General features: G+C 33.9%; 5 protein-coding genes, 1 long non-coding RNA gene and 1 pseudogene across 13 annotated transcripts; 3 read left to right on the plus strand and 4 right to left on the minus strand.

The window, feature by feature from the left end:
- Positions 1-87: 87 nt before the first annotated feature.
- Positions 88-2,364, plus strand: AT4G37560 (Acetamidase/Formamidase family protein; the record flags this gene model as incomplete). Of its 2 annotated transcripts, NM_119920.3 has the most annotated exons (7): positions 88-387; positions 469-706; positions 823-1,013; positions 1,086-1,321; positions 1,445-1,688; positions 1,787-1,894; positions 2,015-2,364. In NM_119920.3, the coding sequence occupies 7 exons, from the start codon at positions 169-171 to the stop codon at positions 2,135-2,137; spliced, it is 1,359 nt and encodes a 452-aa protein (NP_568029.1). The 2 variants fall into 2 exon arrangements, with proteins under 2 accessions (NP_568029.1, NP_001327986.1); NM_001342447.1 differs by lacking the exon at positions 2,015-2,364 and having other exon boundaries at positions 169-387; positions 1,787-1,900.
- Positions 293-3,747, minus strand: AT4G37553. 4 transcript variants are annotated; one of them, NR_142400.1, is made up of 6 exons: positions 3,348-3,631; positions 2,620-2,684; positions 1,800-2,140; positions 1,479-1,724; positions 478-864; positions 293-385 (listed from the first exon to the last, which is right to left on the minus strand). It is a non-coding gene; the product is annotated as an other RNA (long non-coding RNA). The 4 variants fall into 4 exon arrangements; NR_142401.1 differs by lacking the exons at positions 293-385; positions 478-864; positions 2,620-2,684; positions 3,348-3,631 and having other exon boundaries at positions 1,573-1,724; positions 1,800-2,393; NR_142402.1 differs by lacking the exons at positions 293-385; positions 478-864; positions 1,479-1,724 and having other exon boundaries at positions 2,117-2,140; positions 2,620-3,732.
- Positions 3,748-8,852: 5,105 nt separating this feature from the next.
- AT4G37570 lies at positions 8,853-10,237 on the minus strand (annotated as a pseudogene; the record flags this gene model as incomplete). Its single annotated transcript has 2 exons — positions 8,853-9,410; positions 10,229-10,237.
- A 2,036-nt stretch (positions 10,238-12,273) lies between these two features.
- Positions 12,274-14,558, plus strand: HLS1 (Acyl-CoA N-acyltransferases (NAT) superfamily protein). 2 transcript variants are annotated; one of them, NM_119922.5, is made up of 3 exons: positions 12,274-12,773; positions 13,115-13,290; positions 13,371-14,558. In NM_119922.5, the coding sequence occupies exons 1-3, from the start codon at positions 12,612-12,614 to the stop codon at positions 14,242-14,244; spliced, it is 1,212 nt and encodes a 403-aa protein (NP_195474.1). In that variant the 5' UTR covers positions 12,274-12,611; the 3' UTR covers positions 14,245-14,558. The 2 variants fall into 2 exon arrangements, with proteins under 2 accessions (NP_195474.1, NP_001328037.1); NM_001342448.1 differs by lacking the exon at positions 12,274-12,773 and having other exon boundaries at positions 13,062-13,290.
- A 1,961-nt stretch (positions 14,559-16,519) lies between these two features.
- On the minus strand, positions 16,520-20,416 carry NPY5 (Phototropic-responsive NPH3 family protein). Its single transcript, NM_119923.4, has 5 exons — positions 19,674-20,416; positions 18,918-19,414; positions 18,712-18,781; positions 17,498-18,607; positions 16,520-17,260 (listed from the first exon to the last, which is right to left on the minus strand). The coding sequence occupies exons 2-5, from the start codon at positions 18,977-18,979 to the stop codon at positions 16,760-16,762; spliced, it is 1,743 nt and encodes a 580-aa protein (NP_568030.1). The 5' UTR covers positions 18,980-19,414; positions 19,674-20,416; the 3' UTR covers positions 16,520-16,759.
- A 2,214-nt stretch (positions 20,417-22,630) lies between these two features.
- AT4G37608 (uncharacterized protein) lies at positions 22,631-24,311 on the plus strand (the record flags this gene model as incomplete). Of its 2 annotated transcripts, none has more annotated exons than NM_001085040.1 (5): positions 22,631-22,750; positions 23,426-23,536; positions 23,638-23,710; positions 23,803-23,868; positions 24,017-24,311. In NM_001085040.1, exons 2-5 carry the CDS (start codon positions 23,505-23,507, stop codon positions 24,107-24,109), a joined length of 264 nt encoding a protein of 87 aa, NP_001078509.1. In that variant the 5' UTR covers positions 22,631-22,750; positions 23,426-23,504. The 2 variants fall into 2 exon arrangements, with proteins under 2 accessions (NP_001078509.1, NP_001329541.1); NM_001342449.1 differs by lacking the exon at positions 22,631-22,750 and adding an exon at positions 22,758-22,984 and having other exon boundaries at positions 24,017-24,109.
- On the minus strand, positions 24,161-26,033 carry BT5 (BTB and TAZ domain protein 5). The gene is made up of 5 exons (NM_119924.3): positions 25,835-26,033; positions 25,451-25,679; positions 25,229-25,359; positions 24,828-25,134; positions 24,161-24,732 (listed from the first exon to the last, which is right to left on the minus strand). Exons 2-5 carry the CDS (start codon positions 25,670-25,672, stop codon positions 24,286-24,288), a joined length of 1,107 nt encoding a protein of 368 aa, NP_568031.1. The 5' UTR covers positions 25,673-25,679; positions 25,835-26,033; the 3' UTR covers positions 24,161-24,285.
- Positions 26,034-26,833: the final 800 nt, after the last annotated feature.

Genomic DNA, 26,833 nt, shown 5'->3' on the forward strand with positions numbered 1-26,833 from the left:
AATATGGTGAAAGAGGGATCTTTTACTGTCCTTTAGTTGTAGATAAGGAATCTGCAAGAGCAATGATTCCTTAATACAAGAGGGGAAAACAAAAAACAAAAATATATTAACATAGAACGTGTGAGTAGAGAGAGAATATAAATTACCGTACTTATTGGGTTCGGTTTGATGGCTCCAGCAAGTCCACGAGTGGTGGTGAAGGTGGATTTGAAGAAGAGGCCATGGCAGCAGACTCAGCCACTGCACAATAGATGGCATCCTGAGATACCATCAGTTGCAGAGGTCAAGACTGGTGAGTTGTTTAGGGTGGAAATGGTTGACTGGACGGGAGGTGCAGTCAAAGAAGATGGCTCTGCTGGCGATATTAAGAGCATAGACCTCTCTACTGTAAGGAGTTTTAGTAAGAAATATGAGTAAACTAATCATGATGAATTGCATATAGGTAAAAGTTTCTTGGTGATTATGCAGGTTCATTACCTGAGTGGGCCGATCAAAGTTGTGGATGAGGATGGTGTTGCAGCTAGGCCAGGTGATCTTCTTGCTGTTGAGATATGCAACTTGGGTCCTCTTCCAGGAGATGAATGGGGATTCACTGCTTCATTTGATAGAGAGAATGGCGGTGGTTTCTTGACTGACCATTTCCCTTGTGCGACCAAAGCTATTTGGTACTTTGAAGGGATTTATGCCTACTCTCCTCAAATTCCTGGTTAGAGCACAACATCATCCTGTTTTTTGTCAAGCAGATTAGTAGCACAATCATGTTGTGATGAGATGTTCTGTTGATTATTCACATTCTAACAACATCACATCACGGCACGGCAGGAGTACGATTTCCAGGGTTGACACATCCAGGAATCATTGGCACTGCACCATCAAAAGAACTCTTGAGAATATGGAATGAAAGGGAAAGACAATTAGAAGAAAAAGGTGTTGAGTCCCTAACACTATGTGAGGTTGTGCATCAGCGGCCATTAGCAAGCCTACCAACAACTAAAGGATGTCTACTAGGAAATGTACACTATTTTCTGATACTGTAACAAAGTTTTTGAACTGTATAAATGTACTTACTGCATACCCTCTTATAGATTGAAGAGAGGACATCAGAATGGGAAAGAATTGCAAAGGAGGCTGCTAGGACAATACCAGGAAGGGAAAATGGAGGAAACTGTGACATAAAAAACCTAAGCAGTGGCTCTAAAATATATCTTCCAGTGTTTGTAGAAGGAGCTAATCTAAGCACCGGTGACATGCATTTCTCACAGGGTGATGGCGAGATCTCATTCTGTGGAGCCATAGAGATGAGTGGATTTCTAGAACTCAAGTATGTACATAAGTTCCTAATTGCACTGTAAATAGACTCTATACGGTTTTCTTAGATGTCCCTGTTTTTGTCTAGTGTTACTATGAAATTCTGACCAGATACCATTATGTAACTCATTAATAGGTGTGAAATCATTAGAAACGGGATGCAGGAGTACCTTACACCAATGGGACCAACCACTCTCCACGTAAACCCGATCTTTGAGATAGGGCCAGTGGAACCAAGATTCTCAGAGTGGCTTGTCTTCGAGGGTATCAGTGTCGATGAGAGCGGAAGACAACATTACCTAGATGCAACAGTTGCATACAAACGAGCAGTTCTCAACGCTATAGACTATCTCTTCAAATTCGGTTACTCAAAAGAACAGGTACTGATCTCCGCAACAAGATGTGTCTCACAGAACCTAGTTGATCACAAGCATTAAAACAAGAGATAAAACTGATCAAGAAACTATGTTGAGAACAGGTATATCTCTTACTCTCATGCTGTCCATGCGAAGGAAGAATATCCGGTATAGTCGATTCTCCAAATGCCGTTGCTACACTTGCAATACCCACTGCCATCTTTGATCAGGTTTGAAGTTACAGTCCTCTGTTCTTTACGACTACACCTGAGCTTGCTCTCTTCTTTACATCAATTCCTCAACAATGGAAAATGCCAAACATCAAATGATTTTCTTATGTGCACACGCAGGATATTCGTCCAAAGACCCGAAAAGTTCCAACAGGAGCTCGGATAGTGAAGAAGCCAGACGTTATGAAGAGCACATATGATGGAAAACTTCCAATTACAAAGAATTCAAGTTCTTCCTCTTAGCTTCTACAAAAACAAAAGAAGATTTAGAAGCTAACTACCAAGACTGTGTAATCTAGCATATGTTCCAATAAGAAAGCAATAACTCGGTGTCTTGTTAGTTGCAGATTCCATATAAAACAACTCGAGAAACGAGAAGGCAAGCAAAAGGCACATACTTTTTCTCTCAACTTTAATGTGTTCATATGTATGCCAAAACTCCAACTAAAGAGAGAATGCACATACTTTTTCTCTCAAGTTAGCAATAAGTACTTAGCCATTCTACAGTGGGACTTAAGATTACTGAAATTTTCAACACTTAGAAATCTTGAGTTTTTAGTATACTACCAATTACAGCAAAAAATAACTAAATTTGTTCCATAGCTGACAGAAGTATACTAGTGATCATAATCACAATCATTATCAACATTAAGCACAAGTACATTCTAATGATTAACGCAAAAAACAATAATCTGAAGCAATAGAAGGAAGAGAAGCTACTGTACATTTGGAATTGAATAGCCGATAAGGGAATCCGCCGCAGAAGAATTTGCAGTTCGTCGGAGAGAGCCTTTGATTGAAGAAATCAGACGAGATCTCGAACCGGAACAAAAAGTTTATATTGGTATTGAAATTAAAATCGATTTTGGGTTTGGTTTAGACTGGTTTAGAGAGGGAAGAAAAAAATATTCACGCGATGGTGATTTTGGAGACAAGTGCGTTGATAAAAAAAGGCATGATTTCAGCAGGTAAACCCCTACAGAATTGCTCTCACGCTCTCTACGCGCACTTTGTGCGAGTGGTTCTAAAATAGAGCCTTCTGATTGGCTTAAAAACTCTAAAAAAATAGCAATAGTAGACATGTTGCTAGCTCCTGTTATTATTTAGCTTTTCTACAAAACGCAGTCGTTTCTATTTCGATCGTTTCAGCTCTTGACATTGATCCGAACCAATCGGTTCAACTGGCTTAGTCTATCCACAGGTTCGTATAGAAAATCTCATTTGGTCATCAAATTAAGCAGTAAATTTATATTAATTAATCATAAGTTAATGTTTTTTCTATTTCAAATTTCTAACGAATCAGACCTAATTATCCGGAATAAATGATTGGTTCTGAAAATATCAATTGGGAAATTAAAACCCGGTTCAATTTGAAACCGGAAACTAGATTCCTTCTTCTAACCTATATCTCCACTAAATAAGCACTTCTAGAGTTTTAGATAAACAAATTTACCATTTTTCTCGGCAAAAGATGGAACTTGTTCTTAATTCAACCTCTATCTCACTGCCTGAATCAATGGCTCTTGAGCTCTACTTCAAAACACCGAGCTGCTGAAGCGTGGCAAGACCAACGTAGTCGACGAACATGGTGATCGAATCAATTATCGTAGAATCGATTGGTATAGTTGAATTCCAGTCGGAGACTCAGAGACCCAGTAAGAAAACGAAATTTCCATTGATATAGAATCGATTGGTATAGTTGAAATCAGACAACAATTTTGCAGTAGCAGTAAAAAGAATTTGGCAACGAAGATGAATTGTTTCATGGATCAAGTGTAATCGTTTAGGCCTATAAAGCCCAATAAAAGCCCATATGAGCAAGGTGAATATGTTTAAAGTTTAAACGTAGTGTGTATACATATTATATACACTCGTATATGTACATTTAAAGGTCTTAATCGTTTTAAAGACAAGGTTTATTATAAATAATCAACGATGTAGGATCTTACCCTACATCAAGATTTAAATAAAAGCCGTTAAAACGCTAATTTAATGTGATTAAGATTTCCCGTAAATCTCTCCAACTGTTGGCCAAGGTTTTACTAAACATGGTTACGACATGTAATAGAAAGAGACCAAAAGAAGACAAACACTTTCACGAGAGAAACGGTACTGAGGTTACTTGTGTCGTCGTCTGTCATCTTAGGCTCATGCTCACACATGCATGCGTGGATGTATGTGAATGGATGATTATGATCATGATAATGATCATGGAATGGGCTTTTGATTTGACAAGACGAGAGTCACGAATTGAGGACGATGATATATCTATATTATTACTTCAGTACTCAGGAGACATCGCTCCATGTCTTTCTCTTTTATCATCCGTAGCGAAAGACAAGTCGAAATATATGTATATTACATTATTACTATACATAGTATTTATGTTAGGAACTTCTAGGACAATCATTATTCTGAAAAGTATTTTCTATGATCGATGATCTTTACATTGTTAGCGTTTTTAAGTGATGATAATATGACATAAACGCATGATATTCCAAAATATGACAAGAGGTAAAAAATCGATAAATGCTTCATTTAGGACTATTGTACACTTAGATTATAGGATAAAGCAAAACGTTATAAAATATTTAGAGACTACTGCTATTGCACTACTAACAATTAAAATTTTATATAATCCGTTAATGATGTGAGCTGAATCAAACGTTAAGAAGACAAATAACATTTTGGGGTACAATAATAATATGAGTTGTGTGGAATATGAAAACGAGGGAAGCTCCGAGTTAGAGCCAAGAGGCACCGAAACAAGAAACCGGCCTGCAACTGCAAGCAGAAGTCCCATCTTGTTCCTTTGACTATTTTCTTCTTCTCTCTCGAATAAGATAAAACCTTAACAAATTAAAAGTCCAATTCACACTTTTATTTATGCACAGTGTCTTATGCGATATTCTTACGAATATATATATTCTCTGTTCTATTTTCTTATTTTCAGCATAAATATTTATTTGAAAGAATAACTAGAATTTAGAAAAGAAACTTTAGATTTACGTTTAATTTGGAGAATATCCAGATATATATTTACAAATTTACATTTAATTTGCATACACTCAATCTTTCGAAATGCAAATTATTTTTTCTTCGAGTTAACATATTGACAACTGGACCAAGGGATCAGACCAATTTGATAGACAAACTTAATTATGTTTTCCAAATAAAAGAAAATTGAGTAGATAATCACTAGACACTAGTAGTAGATATTTTGGTGTATATATGGAAAAAAAGTGATAGAAATCTATGATTTTCTTATATATATATAGCAGATCTCTGATTGTTCCTGCCACAAACATCGTGATTCTGTATGAAACGTCATTTCAAGCACTCTTAATTATCGTCCACCATTCTCTCTAGCTATCATAATGCACTCTTACACATATTCCTATATTTACACTTTTATATATGTCTATTATATACATATTCTCTTAATTAAATACAAAAATCTTTGACGAAAGCCCGAATTAATTCTTCAAGCATCCGGTTTTATCTGAAATCTTTAATGACCTAAGACAATAATGGTTTTTTACAGTTTATAATCTACCACTAGACATATTAATTTATAGCTTAACAAAAAAAAAACTATTAATTTATAAATTGTTAACTTCTTAGAATGAAAAGAATGTTAACGTTTTTAAGAAATGACATCACAATTTATCAAAATTATTTATAAATTTTCAACACATCAAAACAAGACCACATTTATTTCTGCTTTTTCATGTTGCTTTTGAAAGGTTGTGAACAACAATTGATAAAAAAAAAAAAAACTAATTTTTTCCTTTCTTAACTTATCAAAAAACATACCAAAAAAAAACATGCTAACTTAATCGCCAAAAAAAAAGAAAGAAAGCAAGATACATACAACAAATTGACAAAACACATAACCAAGATTACATCAGTAGAAACCGAATCTCATGTGCTCATGCAAAAAAAAGTATTTGATTTATCTATCGTGTGCTCTTGTTTTGGATTGTATTATCTATCCATCGTATCCATATAGATATAGTGACATATTTTGGTATATATGCATGAACCTAAACGTATAGAAATGATTCATAAGTTTCAGGATATAGATATAGCTAGATAGGCAACATGCATATGATCTTGGTGATCACCCCGAGCCTTAGGACCCGTACCTAATAAAAATACTTATTTAAATGTTTGAATTGACACTTCCTTAGTGTCTCTGCCCGGCCGCTTTGTGCCCGCAACATTCACAGCTGGATTTACAGTTTTTAAAACAATGAGATGTACACAAAAGGACATTATTGTCAATTTACTCTTATCCGACATAAGTCGGTAAAACAAAAAATTTGGTCTGACTTATGTAGTTTTTGACTGGTCTTAAACTCTCAACTATATCGTTTATCAACTTCCATAATTAAGCGTATGTATTGGTTTTCTCGTGTAGCTAATTACGTAAAAGTCATTAAGCGAGATAACTACCACATGGTTTATTGGATCCCCAAACACACTACGTACGTTGGCTTTATTGAGGTTCCAAATGGTAACCATGAAATAAACAAACGAAACCGACTAAAAAAAACATAACAAATGCATAATATACAACGTAAGAGATACTATTTATATTTCATTCATATAACTAAGATTAGTTTTTTTTTTTTTTTGTGGTATCAAAAATAAAAAAGTTTTCCGCCGAAATCCATGCATGCATATCTCATGGTAAGTAAATAGCCATCTCCCAAGTGAAAATCAAACTAAAAGTTCAAGTTCAGGTTAGAAAAACATGAGATTCATAGACAAAACCTCACTTTGTAAACCAAAAAATTGTTGTTTACTTATCTTCAATATAACTGACTACATAGATTTTAATCAAAGTTCGTAATAGTCATCTCGTGTAAAAAAAATATAGTCATGTTTTGAAGGTAAATTTAAAAACATGATCAGATGATCTTGCAGACGAAGGGGTCAGCGACCAAGCTTTTTGGCATATTGTCATTTATTCTAATGATAATTGTTGAGGAAATAATAATAATCATAATTCTGGAAAGTTCGTAACAAACCCACGTCACTCCTCGAGCCACTCCATCCACTAGACTTTAACTAGTCTTATCAATTAGTTAGATTCTGGTTATATTTTTGTGGGTCAACTTGCATGCGATATAGCTCTCGTTAGACTTTAGTATTTTGATTACGATGATTGTTTTTCTTCTATTTTATTATTTTCTCTAACATTCTTAGCTCTTGTTTAATTGTTTTTATAACTATAAATCGTTCAAAAAAAATCAATTTATTTTTAATACAACAAATTAGCCTATAAATAACAGAGTAAACAAGATTGGACGTGAATAGTGAACGCAAGTTTGTTGTGTTTGTATTAATGTTTAAACTCTTAGTGGGTCATGTGCTTCCAAATATATTCAGGTCCAGTCTTCTTACTTGTGACGGTTGCATCTTAGTAACCACAATGACTATAATTAACCCACCGCTTCAAATACTGCACTTTTCGGACCCATTTTTAGTACATATATTCACTCAAATCATATCATCAATCTTACCAAACTATAACCACGACACCAAAAGAAACTACAAGTATTTAGTTATGTATTATATTTTATATTCAATCTTCTTGCAGAACATGCTCAATATTGGACCTAGTCTAAATACTGTCAAACTAAACTAAACATATTATCTTGGAATGTCCAAAAACGACATGAAAATATATGTGAATGCGAAATTGTATTGCAACGGCCCTACAATAATAGCTGTCCTCTGTCAAATAGAAAAATAAATGTGTTACAATCAACTAGGGTTAATTTTTGAATAAACCGTACGGGACATCGAATTGAATATTAATATTACACAGAGATGGACCGGGCTATAATGTATCAAGATCGTCTCATTTGTGTCTTCGAGGAAATTGTCTTAGAATTTACATGTTATCTTATGATTTGTGTAATTGTTACAGTTTATCATAATTACATAATAATATATGATACGTGTTGAATTGTAGACTAGTTAATCTTGACCAAAAAGACAATAATTTGTCTGCTAATTACTCGACACTTTTAGTTATACGATGTGGTCTATGGTATACACATATATACATGTCTAAACGATCCACATAGTTCCTTAATCTTACGCACAATTAATTAATAAATTCTTTCAACTAACATGATAAATCATCTAGGTTTTTGTAACCACATAAAATATATATATAGCTTGATAATATTACCCTATAATGTAATAAAGTATGATAAGAAGAAACAAATGCCTGAAATTACGCACCGTTACATTTGTCTAATTGCCATTACGCTTTATGATATTTGATAAATGTCAATATGGCATAGCGTAAGCACTTTTGGCCGAATCGAAATGATATATTATGTTACCAAACGACGTAAAAAATGATACATAATCACAACTAAGCATTGGTGGTATTATGAGTAATATTGAAATAGAAACCCAGGACAAAAAAAAGCTCTCTTTTATAGCTCTCCATGCATCTTTTAAATATTGAGTGGATATTTAAGAGACGATTGGATTTTAAAAAGAAAAAATTGGTCGAAGAGACGAATGATAGTAGTTTCGAGTATTTATCAGTGACCTTTCTAAGTAATAATAAGAAGAAAAAAAAACAATCCTACTATTGTTAGAGACAATCTTATTATTTCTTATATATAACTCTATATTTTATGTAGGGGCATCAAAATGGGTCAAAATTCATAGGTCAACTCAACTCAATTCAACTCAACCCATGAACTTTAATGAGTTGAAAATTTTGACTCAAATGAGTTAATGGGTCAAATGAGTTGATGAGTCAATTGGTTTGATGAGTAAAATGAGTTGGGTTGTAATGGTTAATGGTTTCAATGGTTTACCCAATTAACCCATCAAGTTTTGTAAAATTGAATTAAACCAACTAAAATCTCTAAACCAATTTCAATTTAAGTTTAACCAACACATCTAAACCAATTTAATAAAATTAATATTTTTCCAAATTTCTTAAATATACAAGCGATGAAATTGAGGAAAAGTAAATTCGTAATTTTTCCACTAAAAAACATAAACCCGTGATTTTCCCGCCAAAAACGAAAACCCATGATTTTCCCGCCAAAAACGTAAATCCGTGATTTACCCGCCAAAAACGTAAACCCGAGATTTTCCGCCAAAAACATAAATCCATAATTTTCCCGCCAAAAACGTAAACCTGTGATTTTCCCGCCAAAAATGTAAACCCATATTTTCCCGCCAAAAACGTAAATCCGTGATTTTCCCGCAAAAAACGTAAACCCGTGATTTTCCCGCCAAAAATGTAAACCCGTGATTTTCCAGCCAAAAACGTAAATCCGTATTTTTCCCGCCAAAAACGTAAGCCTATAATTTTCCGCCAAAAACGTAAACCCGTGATTTTCCCGCCAAAAACGTAAACCCGTAATTTTCCCGTCAAAAACGTAAACCTATAATTTTCCGCCAAAAACGTTAACCCGTGATTTTTCCGCCAAAAACGTAAATCCGTAATTTTCCCGCCACAAACGTAAATCTATAATTTTCCGCCAAAAACGTAAACCCGTGATTTTCCCGCCAAAAACGTAAATCCGTAAAAAATGGAATCCGTAAATATCCTAAGTTTGATGATAATGAATTAATAATGATAATTATTTATTATTGTTTTATAATAATAGTTAATTAAATTATTACTTAAATGGGTTAACCCATTTAACAACTCAACCCATCAAATTAAATGAGTTATGGGTTGACCCAACCCATTTTATTATGAGTTGAGTTGAGTTGGATTACCCATTTTGACACTTCTAATCTTATGTAAGATTTTTTTCATTATAGTTATACTTTTGATGGGAATTTTTTTTTTTTTGTTAAACATTTTTGATGGGACATCCGATATAATAATTCTGGTGAAGAGCTATTTTTTTTATCTAAAGATTTTTAGTTAGAGAGGTGTTAATAGTTATACTTAACTAATAAACGCCGAGAAAACAACAGTAACAACTCAATTAACAAAGACTCGTTAAAAGTAAAATACGTTTATATTAAAGATTTAAAGTGATAGGCAAAATGAAAAAGAAAATGGCTAACCATGCTCATCGTTTATATTATTTAATTTTCGGATCTTCATTAGGCTTATAAATTTATTTTTAGTTGTTAACAAAAAGATTTCTCTTTATACTTTAGCTTTTGTAATCTTGTTTGGCCAAACTCTTTTTGAATATATATTACATTTATTGGTGAGCACATTGATTATTTTATGTAGCCAACTAAACCATCATCACTATATTGGTGTCTACGTACTGTCTACTTAAGTACTGTTAATGGACCACGATTTTTAAGATATAAACTTACAAAATACATGTTTCAATCAAATAATGATAATCGTTGATAGTTCAACCAATTACACTAAAAAACATTAGAGGAGAAAGTGGACCAAATCCTGAATTTGATTGCCAATGACGGGGGAAAACATAGTGAAAATGTTTAAGCTCCGAATTAAAAAGAACATAGACCGTCGTTTGAATTGGTTTACTATCTTTACGTTCAATCTTATATCGATTTGTTTTGGTATAATTTCATTTTGATAAATCCAAAATGGTTTAAATCAGATTGTATCCTATGTTCCTAACTACTAGTTAGAATAATAATCTATTTTTAATATTGATTTTAATTCTTCTGATGGAGTATATAATAGTGCTCGACAATGTCATAATCAGTACAAAATAAATCACCTACCAACCTGAACTATATGTTATATATTTTGAGGGGCCACGTCAAGTGTGCCGTTTATTTTTGTGTTTATGATTGTTTAATATTTGTGCGTGTGATGGTGTTTCTTGCTTAGTTTCCACTTAATACACAATCAAATATCAAGTGGAACTATTTATGAAAATTGTTCTTCGAGAAGAATTCTGACCCTAAAAGGTCATTTGAGGGCTTGAGGCTTATTGTTTCCAAATTACACCAGTAAACAAGGGTTTTTTTTTGTCAACAAAGATTATTGTAATTCGAATTTCGTCTACAATAAAACAAATTTTCTTACTAAAACAAAACAATTAGCTGACGGTTGATATTTCGGCTTTTGAGTTTAATTAACTAATTGGTGATTATGTTGATGATCTTTCACACCTAATGAAGTGTCATGTATATGTATATATGTATATACTTATGTATATATAAAACGTACATATAATCATTTGTCATATATATCATCATGTATTGCATGACTAAACTACCCTTAAAAGAGGAATACGATAGACATGACCTTTAGGAATTTGTTTTTTTCTTCTAAATGGATTCCTTCGCTTCTTTTTAGCCTCGTAGTGAATTTGAACATTGCAGTTATTTCTAGTAAGATATTTTTTCTGTATTTTTCGGAAAATGTTAAAAACTAATTATACACAATTTACTTTCTCTCTCAACTCTTATTTTACGTTACTGTTTTTTTTTTCCTCTTGCAAAATTAGAGCTGCTGTATTTACATTTACTAGTAATTTGGTAGATAGACAGTTAATGTAGTATATAGATGGGGTTGAGGGCAAATGATTACTTGGGAGATGGTGCAATGCATCAGAGTGATGATGTGGAATTTAATAAGTGTGAATTTATGGGCAAAGGAAGGGAACTAGTAGTAGAAAGGGAAATAAATACAGTACAAGTAAGAGGAAAACGAAAAGAGAGATAGAAACCATAATAATGAGTTAACGCAGACATAGCCGCCATTTTCAACTTCTCACTCCCACTTACAACTTCTCCTTCTGGGCAAGTTTTCCACATCAATGCTCGTCTTAATCACCATTAATCTCTACTCATCATTAATACGTTGAAGCCCACTATTTCAAAATTTACTAGGAGTATTTATTCGTGAAAAACATTTAAATGTCCCTAATTATAAGAGATTTAATTTCATATTTATTGTATTAAAGAGAATTTACATTAGCTGTCAAAAAAAAAAAAAAAAGAGAATTAACATTATTTTACAGAACATAAAATTTTGAAAATAGATAGCGCCACTGCATGTAAGAACATACAAATTTCTTTTTTTCAACAAAATCTATTTATATTTCTTCTTTTTTTGAACATTATGTGTAGTTTGTAGTAAACTAAAAAGTGTGACCAACACAATTTAAATCATTCGATTTTGTAGCAAAAACATTTTTGTTCCAATTTCCAAGCAGCAAATATGGTAGGAATATAAATTCTTTACTATTTTTCCTCTTAACACATAAAAGTAAAAAAAGCATTCAATGATCAGTTAAAATCTGGTTAGAATTCTACCTTATCATTTAGAACTAGCTAATATTTAAATTCATATATACAAAAAATAAAATGGGAACTGTAGAGACTAGAGACTATAAATAGAGGATTGAGAAGAAGAACTTTTAAAGCTCTATCAATCATGAACTACTCGCCTTCTCCAACTTTTAAAACTCATCATAAATAGTAAAAAAGTAGCCGGAAAAATAAAATAAAAAGTCTATTTCTCTTTCCTTTAAAATCCAAATCCTATAAACTCATAGCTTTCTCTGTTCTTTACTTATACCTCACGTTATACATATATATAGAGTTTCTATAAATGCTTCTCTTTCCTCTCGAACAAATCTTCCTCACTTCTCTCATTTCCACACTCACCTTCCTCTCTATATATTAAACCCTATCTACTTAACTCTTCTTCTAACTCTAATCTCTCTCTCTATTTACTCTGCTTCTGTTCTCACTCTGAAAGAACCAAAACATGACGGTGGTTAGAGAGTACGACCCGACCCGAGACTTAGTCGGCGTGGAGGACGTGGAACGACGGTGTGAAGTCGGACCAAGCGGCAAGCTTTCTCTTTTCACCGACCTTTTGGGTGACCCGATTTGTAGAATCCGACATTCACCTTCCTATCTCATGCTGGTAATAACATGTTTCACAATCTTTTATCTTCTTTTACTTGTATGTCTCTTCAAAAACTCTGTTTGTTTTTTGAACCTAGAAGTAGAAAACATAGAACACCAACTTCTCAACCTTTGGTTAATCCAAAAAACCCATTTTCCATAAACAATTAAAGTTCGGTTCTTTTTTTGGTATCATTTCTATTTTTTTCCGATTCTTGATAAGATCAAAAGACTCATCATTTATATTATTTTTTGCAACCAAATGATACCCGAGTAACTATAACTAATAAAGTTTCCTCTTTATTATAAAAGGTTAAAAACATATAATAACGGAAAATTTAAATTATGGGACTGTAACAGGTGGCTGAGATGGGTACGGAGAAGAAGGAGATAGTGGGCATGATTAGAGGATGTATCAAAACCGTTACATGTGGCCAAAAACTCGATTTAAATCACAAATCTCAAAACGATGTCGTTAAGCCTCTTTACACTAAACTCGCTTACGTCTTGGGCCTTCGCGTCTCTCCTTTTCACAGGTACCCTTCCGTTTTCCTCCCACTCATAATCACACGCTATTATAGATTTTGGTTATCTAAACTAGTTTTGGTTTTTGCAGGAGACAAGGGATTGGGTTTAAGCTCGTGAAGATGATGGAGGAATGGTTTAGACAAAACGGAGCTGAGTATTCGTATATTGCAACTGAGAACGATAATCAAGCTTCTGTGAATTTGTTCACCGGGAAATGTGGTTATTCGGAGTTTCGTACACCGTCGATTTTGGTTAACCCGGTTTACGCTCATCGAGTTAATGTTTCGCGGCGAGTCACGGTTATCAAGTTAGAGCCGGTTGATGCTGAGACGTTGTACCGAATCCGGTTTAGCACAACAGAGTTTTTCCCGCGGGATATTGATTCGGTACTTAATAACAAACTCTCGCTTGGGACTTTCGTCGCGGTGCCACGTGGAAGCTGTTATGGATCCGGGTCTGGATCATGGCCCGGTTCGGCTAAATTCCTCGAATATCCACCCGAGTCATGGGCCGTATTAAGCGTGTGGAATTGTAAAGACTCGTTTCTGTTAGAAGTACGTGGAGCGTCGAGATTGAGACGTGTGGTGGCTAAAACGACGCGAGTAGTTGATAAAACGTTGCCGTTTCTGAAACTACCTTCGATACCGTCCGTTTTCGAACCTTTTGGACTTCATTTTATGTATGGAATCGGAGGAGAAGGTCCACGCGCGGTGAAGATGGTGAAATCCTTGTGTGCTCACGCGCATAACTTGGCTAAGGCAGGTGGTTGTGGTGTCGTGGCGGCGGAAGTTGCCGGAGAAGACCCGTTGCGGCGAGGAATACCACATTGGAAAGTGCTATCGTGTGACGAGGATCTTTGGTGTATAAAGCGGCTTGGAGATGACTATAGTGATGGTGTTGTTGGTGATTGGACTAAATCGCCACCTGGCGTTTCCATTTTTGTAGACCCTAGAGAATTTTAAAACTTTTTTTTTAACTCTATAATATATATTCTCTATTAACCACTTGATGTTAAATTAGGGGTTTTCTTCTAAGTTTATAGATTTTCTTGTTTTAGAATTAATCTTTTTTTTTAGGTAACTTTTTTTGCTTTTTGTTTTGTTTTGTTTTGTTTTTGTGGGTGTTATAAATTAGTGGTAAGAGGTAATATCTCCTACTTTTGGGTTTGTGTCTTCTTGTCTTGTAAATGGATCTAGCTTTTTAAGATACTTTTTCTTTGTGGCCAAACCAAAACGCCGACCTGATTATTATTTCCAAGTAGATAAAATTTCATGAACGCACTGATACGTATAATGATGCAATTTGTGTTAAGACGATACTTTGGAGATAAAATTACAATTATGACAATGATAGAAAATGTTACCAATAACGATTAGCATTATCGTGTGTGCCATCAAGTATAAACTAAGAGAAAGACGCACATTTTCTTAAGAGTAAATAAAATATTATGTATATTAGTTTAGTAGTTCTTTTTAGGTGGAGGATTTTGGTTCTTAGTACTTTGCTAATTCGAGTTTGATCATTGATATTTGATAGTGATTGGAGAATAAAAACTTCTTTTGATATCGCTAATCTTACGTGTAAATGACATGAATATCAATGTCATGGACCACACTTTTTCCCCCAAATATGGTCCAAAGATGTTCAACTGATAGATTTATATGTTTCTTTTGTTGGTTTGCGGTAGCAAAAGCTATATCATGATGAAACCTTTGAATCGGGTTTGAGAACGTGTCCTTGTCCGAAAGAGGTATTGTCGAGTCGAGAGCACCGATCGAGTCAGGGAAATTGTTTATACTATAAGGTCTTGACCATCACATAATAAGACATGTGGATAACTTCGATCGAGGAGTGATACTTTGTGTTTGTGGATTAGATTTATCATTTCTGTTATAACGATTGGTATACATGTGTGTATGTTGACCCTAGGTTTGTTTTCTAGTGTCGTGAGTTTCTATAATTACATCTTGCATTTGTTGGCAATATATATGTAACTATGTAAGGATGTTATCATCGGTTAATCCGAACCATATGACAAGGTTCTAATAAGCAATGGAGACGACTAGTTGCGGACCATCTTGTGGTTCACCGACATATAATTTTAATGGTTTTAAGCTAATGAAAGAAAATCTAAGGGAAGTTAGGTGATAGTCTTCACGGAGTTCTCAAGTAGACGATCATGTGAATCTCAAGGATCCTAAAGCACTAGTAGCAAAAAGAAATAATTAATGCAACATATTGAGAATGGTAATTACTTGTGAATCAAATCAACGATCCGTATATTAATAACGTTTGTTTTTGTAACGTTAAAATCTATCATTATTTGAATAAAATGAGAAATATATATTATTAATTCATAGAAATTGTGGGCGTGTTCAACACCCAAACATCACATTCTCATCCATCCCCCACAAAAATCCGGGCGTGATATTATTTATTCGAAGGGAATATTCATTATGCGAGTGCGTCCGTAAGGAAAATGATGTAACATTAGCGTGAAGCTATTTCTATATTTTTAACTCTTTTTTATGAACAAAATAAGAGAAAAGAAAACGACGAAGAAGATTTTCTGCACAATGACGGTGGCAAGTCAATTTAAAGTTATCATTTTTTGTCGGTCTAAAATATGGTTTCTCCGACGAAACTTATTTAATTCTCTCCTCATTTTAATTCAAAGACGGTTTAAAAGTTCGCTGCATTTGTCAGTTATCAAATTTTCACGGAGCTTCCAAATAAGTTTTATGATTAAATAAAAACGTCTAACTAAAAAAAGTTTTATTCAGTTTTATGCTTATTTTCCTTAATAAAAAGAAAAGAAGAGAATGTTTTTTACCGTAGTCAAAAGTCTAATTAGATATGAAATATCGACTTGGGCCCTAGTCCAGTCTTATGGATCTCGATACTGCCCGTACACAAGTCCAAAATAAAGTCAAAGTCAACAACTTTCAGAATCAACAAATTTGTAACATTTATAAAAACATTTCCTATCAAATTAATATTTCTAAAGTTTTGTGGCGCTGTTCTTCAAGATTTTGAAGAAACAGTAATGTTACAAACAAAAAAAATTGTAATGTATTGTGAAAAATAATTGTAGTCTTTTTTTTTTTTACAGCAAAAATTGTAGTTAGATAGATGATTTGTAAAGCATTTTTTTCAAAAAAGCTTATTTTAAAAACTATTCTGCTAATGAATAATCATAAAACACTAGATATGAAAATTACAAACAAAAGTGACAACTTGATCTAAATTTCACCTTTTATTATTTGAAGAACCATTTTTTTTTGTTTTTAAACACTTCCATTTTAAAGTGACAACAAAGCAGAAAGAAAAAACCATTACCTACTAAGGAAGAACAAAACCACAAAGGAAAGAAAATGGTAACATCTGAGAAATTGGATCTAAAGAGAGATAAGTTAGTAATAGGATGAACATTTTAGCAAACCTAATTCATCTTTTTCTTGCTTCTTACGTCTCCTGCTAATGCTTCTTGCTTGTGGAAGAAGAAGACTTGGAATCATCATTAACAGAACCAGGACTTGAAGTCCCTGAGCTACTTATCATATCTCCACTTCTCTCTTTACCAGACCAAAGCTTCGAGAACACTCTAGAAACTCCTAATCCTCCTCCTTTCATCAGTTTCCCTTGGTTATGGCTCTCTTGTTGATTCTTTGCGAGTCTTAGATTTGCTAATTCACCTCTCAAAGCTTTGATATCTTCTGTGTCCCAACACTCTGTGTCTTCTTGATCAGTAGTGTTTGTTGATCTTGAAGCAGGTATAACCTCTGGTGTGCTGTTTCCGGTTGATGATGAACCGTTGTTGTTGGCTCTTACTTGTTCAAAGAAGAGCACTTGCACTACCACACGCATTGGTAACCGCTCGTTTTGAACCGCGTGAGCGCAGGCTTCTGCTGATAGTTTTCTGCAGTCCATTAGCCTGCAGATACGCTTCTTCTCGCTCTTGTTCATCTCTGGATGTTCCTGAATGAGAGATAATTTCAAGAAATCAAAATCTTGATTAGTTACTTGATCAAACCTTGATTACTAACAACTGACCGAAACAACGGATTAGGTATTGCTAAATAAGATCTTTGTATGAATACTTTGTTGAGATAGAGCTTAAGAAACATGTCGATAGCGCGATAAACTCCATCGTGAGACTGTCTAGGAAACATGTCTAGGAAACATGTCGATAGCGCGATAAATAAGATCTTGTACCTTAAGAAACATGTCGATAGCGCGATAAACTCCATCGTGAGACTGTCTAGGAAAGCTCGAGACCATTTCCGCAAGTGAGAGGAACTTCTGAAGAGGCAAATTATCGGAATCTCTCGATTTCTCAGCTAAATAACCATCAACAAGTTTCGCAACTGATGCTTTTGCGGTTACATCATCCTCTCTCGGGTCTCGGGATTTCAAGAAAACCTCAACTAAGCTCTGCATCAACTCAACATCATAGAGCAAAACATCGCCCAAATTCGCCTCATCTAACCGCTCACCAACTCTGTTCTTTAACCCGGCTACTTCATCACAACCAAGAAAGATCGAAGCTCGTAACAACTTAGTCAAGAAACTCGAAGAAACGCTACGTTTCTCATCAGGAATTAACTCAATGATTGAATCGGCCAAAGCTCTGTATTTAGCAAAGTCAGTGACCTGTACTGAACTACTTTTGCTGAACCCTGGAATCCTTTTAATCGCATACGCGTGCAATGCTTCTCCGATAACATCAGCTGAAACATTCCCTCTCGCTTCGATTGTAGCGAGAGCTCGTTTATACAAATCGATATGAAGATCACAAAGATCCTCAACCCACCAGTCTCTAGGAACCGCCTGAGGTTTCCTCAACCCGTTATCAAGATTCTTCTTCTTGCTGTAAGTATAAGACCATTCGACTTTCGAAGTATCTATCGAAGCTCTAGAGGCGATTGAGTCAAGACAACGCCCGGTTAACTTCAACTCTTCAGAGTATGGAGACAAAGCTCTAGTGGTTTGAAGCACGATGATCGAATCTTTCCAGCTTTGGAGTATGCTTGAGTTCAAGAACACCTCAATCTTGTAAACAAGATTCCCCTTTTCGACGGTTTCATACATTTCAAGAAATTCAGCGGCGCAGCGAGCAGCGACTACGTTGTAAGCGTTTAGAGTAACGGTCATTCCGTAACAGAATTTAGCACAGATCTCAAATGAAGCAGGACCACCAGGAATCTCTGCTATTTCAATCTCGTCTTCATGATGATGATGATGAATCTGATTCTCTTCATTTGATGATGATGTTGATGTTGTGATTAGCTTCTGCAACCGTGCACTTTTCGAAAGCAACGGAAACTGAAAACATCAAAACACATAACAAAAGATTTGATCAACCAAAGTTTCATATCAAGATTAAGGATACACAAAAGATTTGAATATTTCTATATAAAAATGTGTACCTTGTGAAGATAGAATTTGACATCACCAATGATGACAATAACATCTGTTGCTAACTCACTTGATACATACCTTAAAAAACAGAGATTAACAAGTATATTGTCAGATCTATAAGCTAAGTTTCTAAGTTTGTATTCAGACAGAACCAACATTGTAATAATCAAGAACATAAAACAGAAAGGTAAAAGATGAGGATTAGAACACAAACCTAACATTGTCTCCTTCAGATTGAAATGAATCAGGTTTGGATCCAAGTTTCATGAACTTCATGATGAAGAAGAAACTGATAGAAGAAGATATCTCAGAAAGAAGAAAAAAGACTCAGCTTGTGTGTTATCACTCCCCAAAATGCTTCTTGAGTTACACACTTAAGGAGACAACACTGTGAAAATCTCACATCTCAAAGAGAACATTGAAAAAAGAAATATAAGATTTTATATAAAAGAGATAAAAACTTAGAGATGCACAAAACACCCACTCAAAGCTCGAATTTACTGACACACACACACAGAGATAAACTCTTTAAAATAATCAAATTCTTTTTCTCTGTTATCTAAGTGCTTCACACATTCACAAACGCAGAACCATGTGAAACCTTTTTTTTTTTAATCTCTTATTTGTTTAGTCGTCCACAAGTAAAACGAATCCAAAGCTTGAATCTTTTTGTGGTGGCGATTGCAAAAGCGTTGTCGTTTAATAGTAAACCTGCAAGAATCAAGAAAAACAGAGAAAAAAATTGAAGACTGCCACTTATTCAATAGACAAGATGAATCAAATCTTTTTTGGATGTTTGCTAAAAAAGAATCTAACAAAAACATAACATGACACTAGTGGCAGAGATCGTTTTTGGTACAAGAGGACTCAAAATTAAAAAAACAATGAGTTCTTTCTACATCAATCGATTCTTTAAAACCCTAAGATCCTCAATTGCAAAACTTGAATACAAGAAAAAAAAATTGGATACCTTTTTCTTGATTGTCTTCCTCAGAAGCAAACTTGAGTTTTCTTTAAAGCTTCTCTTAATCATGAGACAACACCACTACCACAAAAATCTAATAGCTATATAATCGTATAAAATCTCTCTTCTTTCTCTCTCTCTATGAGCCCCACAGAAACCAGAAAATATAAAAAAGTATGAGCTGTTGTTGTTCTTCGACTTTAAACCTCAAGAACGCAAAATGCGCTACAAACCAAGAAAAACAAAACAGAAGTCTTTTCCTCTCTTCGAGTTAAGCACAAACCAGATCAGGTTGATGATAAAAGATTCTTCTACTTTTTTTCTTTCTCTTAAACACAATCAAACAGTGACCTTTCGTTTAATAAAAATCGGTACAACTTTTCTTCTTTGAAAATTGAGAAAATTAAAGAAAAGAAAGGAGAGGAAGGAGCCAAGAAAACTGAATGAATGAAAGAAAGAGAGAAGAAGAAGAAAGAAGAGCTTTTTTGTTTTTGTTTTGATGAATGCACGCGAAATCTGACAAAGCACTTACTTGTGTGCCCCCTTCTCTTCAGACAAACTTACCTTCTTTTCAGGACATGTTTTCTCCTTTCCTTTTCATTATCTCTCTCTTTTATCTCTCCCACTTCTTTTTCTTCTTATTAATCACTTCTTTTATTAATATATTTCATCAATCACATTATTTACAAAATATTTTAGTTTTGTATAACTGTCTATTTTTAGTGAATCCCTAATCTCTCCTACTTTGGGAATCTTATGGATACTATAGGATCATTGTAACATAGTTTATACATGTATATATGTGTCAAATTGTGAGTCAAACAATATATAGTTTATATATATACGTGTGAAATTGTGAGTCAAACAAGTATATTGATATAAGAAATAAAGTCAAAGAGTTCTTAACCTATTTGGACCTAAAGATATGTTTTTTTTTTGGTGTTCGTTGCAGAAAATCTTCTTGATTAGATTCACTTCAAATTTAATTTTGTAGATCCTGAAAGATTAGTGTTAAATATTTGATGGGTTTTTTTTTGGTGTTCGATGCATGTGGTAGCCAATAAGAATCCAATGAATGCAAGCTAGCTTTAAGAAGTTAGAAGTCGATTCATTGCTGTTTCATCTTCACATGGTTTTACATCTCACGAATCTATTCACATTAACCAATAGATTTGCCTCTTCGGATTTTTAATTGTTTTTTTTTGGTTTCCCTTCATCAGATTGGCATCTACTTATGATCTTAGGAGTTGGGTGAGTCAACATGATTGAGATAGCATACAAGTTGTTCTCTTGTGCAAAGTTGATAATATGCAACATTTTTTTTTTCTTTTTTGGTCAAACATGATAAGCAACAAATATATAAATTATCAAAGCGATTATCTGAGAAATATTCGTGTGATTATAGCAAAGCACATGGCCTAAGATTGCGAATGAAAAATGGCATAAATTTCGAAGTGCGCAAAAATAATAAATAAAGTGATAAACTACTATCAGGAACAATAGCTAATGATGATTCTCTTTAAATCTAAAATACACTTATGTTTATTATTTTCACTTCTGAAATATTATTTCTTATCTGATATGACACTCACCTAATATTATTTTTACCAAATTACGCGTTTACATAGTTAATCTTACTATACTCATATCATAATATCATGCAGGTATCCCCGTATGCGGTTGATGTCATTTCTTCTATATGTTTAGAAAATTGAAATGATTAGAATGAACATCATATTTTTTTTATCAGAATTTTCTTTCCCAAAGTATTGAACGTTGTGAATCGATAGGAAAGTCGAAAGCTACATGTTACCTAATTACAATATGGACGAGTACTCGTGTGATTATGGGAACCACCAAAACGTGGTCCATGCATTCCCTTTTTTAGCCAGCCTTTATCTCTTCTTTTCCCTAGCTAGTCTTATATTATTTCGTACTAAATTCTTATTCTTTTTTAATTAAAATTGTCTGAGATCAAAGTGATCATACTCATGATGGAATCTATTTAAATCATTTTCGATCCTTGTTAAATTTAAATCGCTCAGTCGTTAACTACCGCACGATTATATTTAGACCATTGCATGTTCAATCATTTTTTTTTAACTCCTTTTTTCTGTTTATATCACATGTAATAAAAAAGATCTTGTAGGTTTACCGTTGTTTTAGTTTTGTCGAGTATGTGTGTATCAAAAGTTTAGCTGTCAAACTCCACTTTAATTTCATGTCATCAGCCTAATGCCACGATATTTGAGTTAATTGGTTGAGTTCTCCGGTCCTATTGCTCAAGTTGACATTACAAGAAAAAGGTATATACTATACAGATTATAGCATCAATTTGTATATAGGAAATTACTTATCTTTTCTCGATCGTGTGAAAATGACAGAAAACAGGACAAACAAATAAAGTAATGGGATTCAAATATGCAATGTGCATGCTGATAAAGAAATTGATGGGCAACTAACTACATCATGCATAATTCCAAACGAGTTGGCTATTGTTTTCAATCGTAATTCGTAATACAAACTCAACCAATCGAGTTTCGAATGTCATTTGCGTGCAAACAATCCCTTGATTTTGCTACTATATATATATATATATATATCACCCCGCACATATTATTGAATTTCTTTTTATTTTCACGTTTCGAAATAAAACGAAATACCTAATGCTAAGTAAATAAACATATATACAACCATTTAATTTTGGATTGCATTCAATTTTTTTTATATATTTGACGACCTCATATCGAAGCTATTTTTTTGGCCAAAACCTATGATTTTTATTTGTTTTTTAGGTTTTGTAAAATTAAAAGTTTTAAATCATTATATATTTCCACCAATATAGAAAAAAAAAAAAAAAAAAAGAGGAATCTTCTGGCTGCGACAGAGGTTTTGGTTCTTGGCGGCAATGGAGAGCGAGAGGTATAAAAAGAGGCAATTTTTCCTTTTCTCAAAATCGATAAAATAGAAAAGTGAAATCTCTGAATTGATCTTCTTCGCGTAATTTCGCTCTCGTCAACAGCGATTCATTCTTCTACGATCTACATCGATTAGTCCGTCCTGAAAGATCTTTTCGTTTTCAGGTAAGATTCTCCGATCCAATTTATAAACTTTATTTTACAGAGTTTGTTGTGTTTATTCCCTGGATAATTAGGGTTCTAAAATTCTGTCTTTGAGGGTGAAAAACCTTGAATTGGATTAGATCTTTAGTGGGTTTGTTCTGTTTATTGCAAAAGTATCGTTGAAATAGGTGGATTGTGATTGAAGAGAGGTTTTAGGTTTTGCGCACTAAGTGCTCGATGAATTGTCTAAGTCAGGTGTTCCTTTTCCTAGAACCGCTTTATTTTGCTTTTCTTTTTTTCGAAACTAAAAACTTTTTGTGTCTTGTCCTTCTTGTTCTCTAACTATTTGGATTTTTCTCTGTCTCTTTAATCTTTCTTCTCTCTGTAAAGTTTTTTCGTCCTTTGAGATTCATCAAGAGATACGCTTTTTGTGGCAGTAAATAGTCTTCTTTTTTGATATTTAGTGTTGAATTGTGTTATCTGATTCTTGTTTAACACTGTGTTTTGTAGAGTTAAGAAGTGAATTTGAATGTCCAGATTTTGAATCTCTGATCTATTTGTATGTATGATTGTGCCCAAGTCAAATATTATCAATGTGGACAGTGGAGGAGTATAATCTTGTTAGAAAGAAGAAAGTCTTATGTTGGGAGATTTTAGTTATAAGTTATTGTGTCGCTGATCAGATTTTACTTTTAGTTAATGATGTAGAACACCTACACGATTACGAGGTATCAACAGCATTCTGATTTGCAATAAAGCTTGATCATTTGTGAGGATGGAACCGCAACATACCGATGATGTGTTGAAGTAATTCTCATTTATTCAAATTTTTAGCTTCTTTGTCCCCCGTAATCTGTTTACTTAATTTACCCGTTGTTAACCTTTTTTAATTTTTTTTTGTCAAAAAGGCATTTGGAGAAACAGACTGAATTACTCAAAGAAGCTCAAAAGAACATGTTGCAAGAACTCCAAAAACTTGAGGTATGATGAATAAAAAAACTCTTTTAATGAGCTTGTGATGTGTAGTTAAAGACCAGAGATCGTTAAACTTGTGATTTTATCTTTTGTTTCAGGTTGAACATGAGACGATGATGCGTAAACTCTATGAGCTTATGAACACTCATAGTTTAAATAAAAAGGTAATGCTCTCTTCTTGAACATACTTTTCGACAGAGAATAACGACAGGATTTTCGAGGACCTTAAAGACCGTGTGGTTGAGTGCCATTACGTCTTGATTTGATTTATTCTCACATTCTTATCATTGTGCTTATGTATTGGTTTTGCAGAAAATGGAGGAAACTCAAAATGTGTTGGAGGGAAGAGAAACAATTGAAGCTTCATCTCCTTCAACTGTAACTACTAATGATGAAGAACATTGAAGAACTCAACTTTCTATGATAGACCGGGCCGGTTTTGGGCCGGGATTGAATGGGCCAAAGATTGGATCTTAGGTTTGAAAATTTTGAATCTATCTTTACAAAGAATCTGCAACCTATGTACATGTATAAATATGTAATTTCTACATCTAAAAGCAATCAAATAATAATGTCATAACTCATAAAGTAACATCAATTGCTTGCAAAAAGAATGGAGATCCTCCAATTCTCTTGGTGCTCAAAACATTCCTCACCAAAAGTTTCCATCTTTTCTCATCTTTCCTGCTCTGTGTCTTCATCCTCTCTTTCAAACTACTGCAAAGAGGGACTTTGCATTGTTCCGAGTCTACGCAAATGCGCGAATGAAGCTCAAGAAGCTGCCACATTCTCTTGCAACGGCTACAACCACCAGGGATTGATCTTAGTTTGCATCCCGCCAAATGTTTCAATAGCTGCTCTAAACCATTACACGCTTGAAATCCGCATGACATATGCGGGGTTTCGGTCTTTGTTGGACCTATTTCTCTGCATCCATCTCTACATATATGAACAAAAGCCTCCATTGCTTCATAGAGCTGTGTATAAGTCTGTATCTCCTTCTGTTTCCTGTTTCTTTGCTTCAAGCTCTGCAAAGACAAAATTTTGAAACAAAAATCATCAGAAAACTGTGAAAGTACAAGACTTTGGGGTAAAGAAAGTTGTTAAGATTTTGTATAATTACATTAAGCTCGTAAGCGACAGAGCGTAAAAGCTCTTTTTGAAGTCTAGGATGGCTCTCTTTCATTGCTTGCCATCCTTCAGAAGTAGAAACTTCTTCAAAGTTGTTTAGAATCATTCTATGACAGAGAAGACCGAGACGAGGAGCATCACATAGAAGAGCTAGCTGAAACACATCAATCACATTCTCTTTGTTGAGCAAACTACTTTCGAATTCTGATTCGCAGACTCGCTTCAAATGCGGTACAACGTAGACATGTGATAACACAAGTAGATGTATTGCAAAATCCTCCATATCTTGTTTCTCATAGCTACAAAAACAGAGCAAGAAACAAAATGTTTAAGTATGTATCCCTAAATGTTTATAGCCAAAGATTTGTAAAATCCAAAACTTTTGCTACTTACCAAGAAGAGTATAAGAATCGAATGAAAACTCGAAGAGCGTGGTGAGGAACACCGAGGATTGAAATCGATTTACGATGAGATTTTCTCTTATGTTGCTTCATCATTCCTCTGATTACATCTGAAGCCATTCCCTAATTAAAGTTTAACAGATAAAACTTCATTAAGATTCAATACAAAAAACAATGTTACTGATTTTTCTAAGCATTGGATTAGAGAACTTACGATGACATTAGAATGTGCGTAAATCAAACCATTATCATCAGTATGAATCAAAACATCAGCTCCATGAGCTTCGTCGAACATACGATCCCATGAATCTCTCGTAGCTTTAGAAACAAAGCTATTGCTTCTTTGCATAAACAGATCCGTTGACTTCTTCATTGGAGGAGGTGGTGGTGGTGGTGCTAAAACATTCTCCGGTGAGAAATCGTCCATGTTCTCCATATCTCTTCTGTAACAGGTTAGGGTAAAAAAAATCAGATTCAGAATCTGTATGAAAATGCATAGGAGATCAAATATTGGATCTAAAGAAAGAGAATTTAACAAATTTTACGAATTTCAGTTTTATAGATCTAAGAAAAAAACACAGAAATATTGACGACTTACAGATTTTAAAATTGGATCAGTTTATAAATTTGGTCAACTTCACCACTAAATTATAATGATTGTTCTGGGTTTTATCCTTATCCTCTGTTGATAATATCTATTATCTTCGGAATCAAAAATGGGAAAATTTGCCGACGAAACAGCGGAGAAATGAGATGTGTTGTGTGTTTTCAAGAATAGGAAAATAAGAGAAAGAAGAGAGCAAAGCGAGCGGGAGACTATTTATAATGGTCTAAATTGATTAATTGGTGGAAAATGTGAACACGTCGAAATGGGACCCACACGGAGAGGATCAAGATAAGTATTTGCTGATTCATATACACGTCGGACGAACTTTCCTAAGCACACACTTTTTTTAGTTTTATTCTATCCAAAAACAAATATATGCCTTCACATTATATCCAAGTCTTTAATCAAATATTGGCCTTTATCCAAATGTTCTGCTTTATATTTAATTATCCATTGTATAGTTGTTGGCGACGACGTATATTTGGAAAAGGTACACACATTTCATATTAAGATGTATGGTTGTGTTAATGGATATCCATTAATTAGTCCTACAATTTACCCTTTTTTTTAGTGGATTGATGGTTTCGACGGTGCAAATTAGAGTAAAACAGATAAAACAAACGACATAAATGTAGTTCGTACATAACGGATAGTATAATAAGTAAAACGAGTAAAATAAAAGTTTAGTAATTATGGGAAATTAGTATTCCAATTTTGACTATTTTATTAATTCCAAATACTTAAAACGGGTATTTTAGATAGTGTCTGATATATATAACTAATCGACAATTTTTTTTAGAATCAACAAAATACATTGCTAGCCGCATTTGAACTACCGTATTTTGGGGTTGGTGTACGGTCCAAGCGGTTCACAAAACATGGCAAAAAGGGTAATAAGTTGCATTGTGGATAATACGTTATCGATATTGATTAATATGATTATAAAGTCTCTTCTATTTAATTAGAATATTCTACATGTTTGAAATGAAC

The sequence above is a fragment of the Arabidopsis thaliana genome, chromosome 4 (assembly GCF_000001735.4).
Source record: "Arabidopsis thaliana chromosome 4, partial sequence".
Taxonomy (NCBI): Eukaryota; Viridiplantae; Streptophyta; class Magnoliopsida; order Brassicales; family Brassicaceae; genus Arabidopsis; species Arabidopsis thaliana.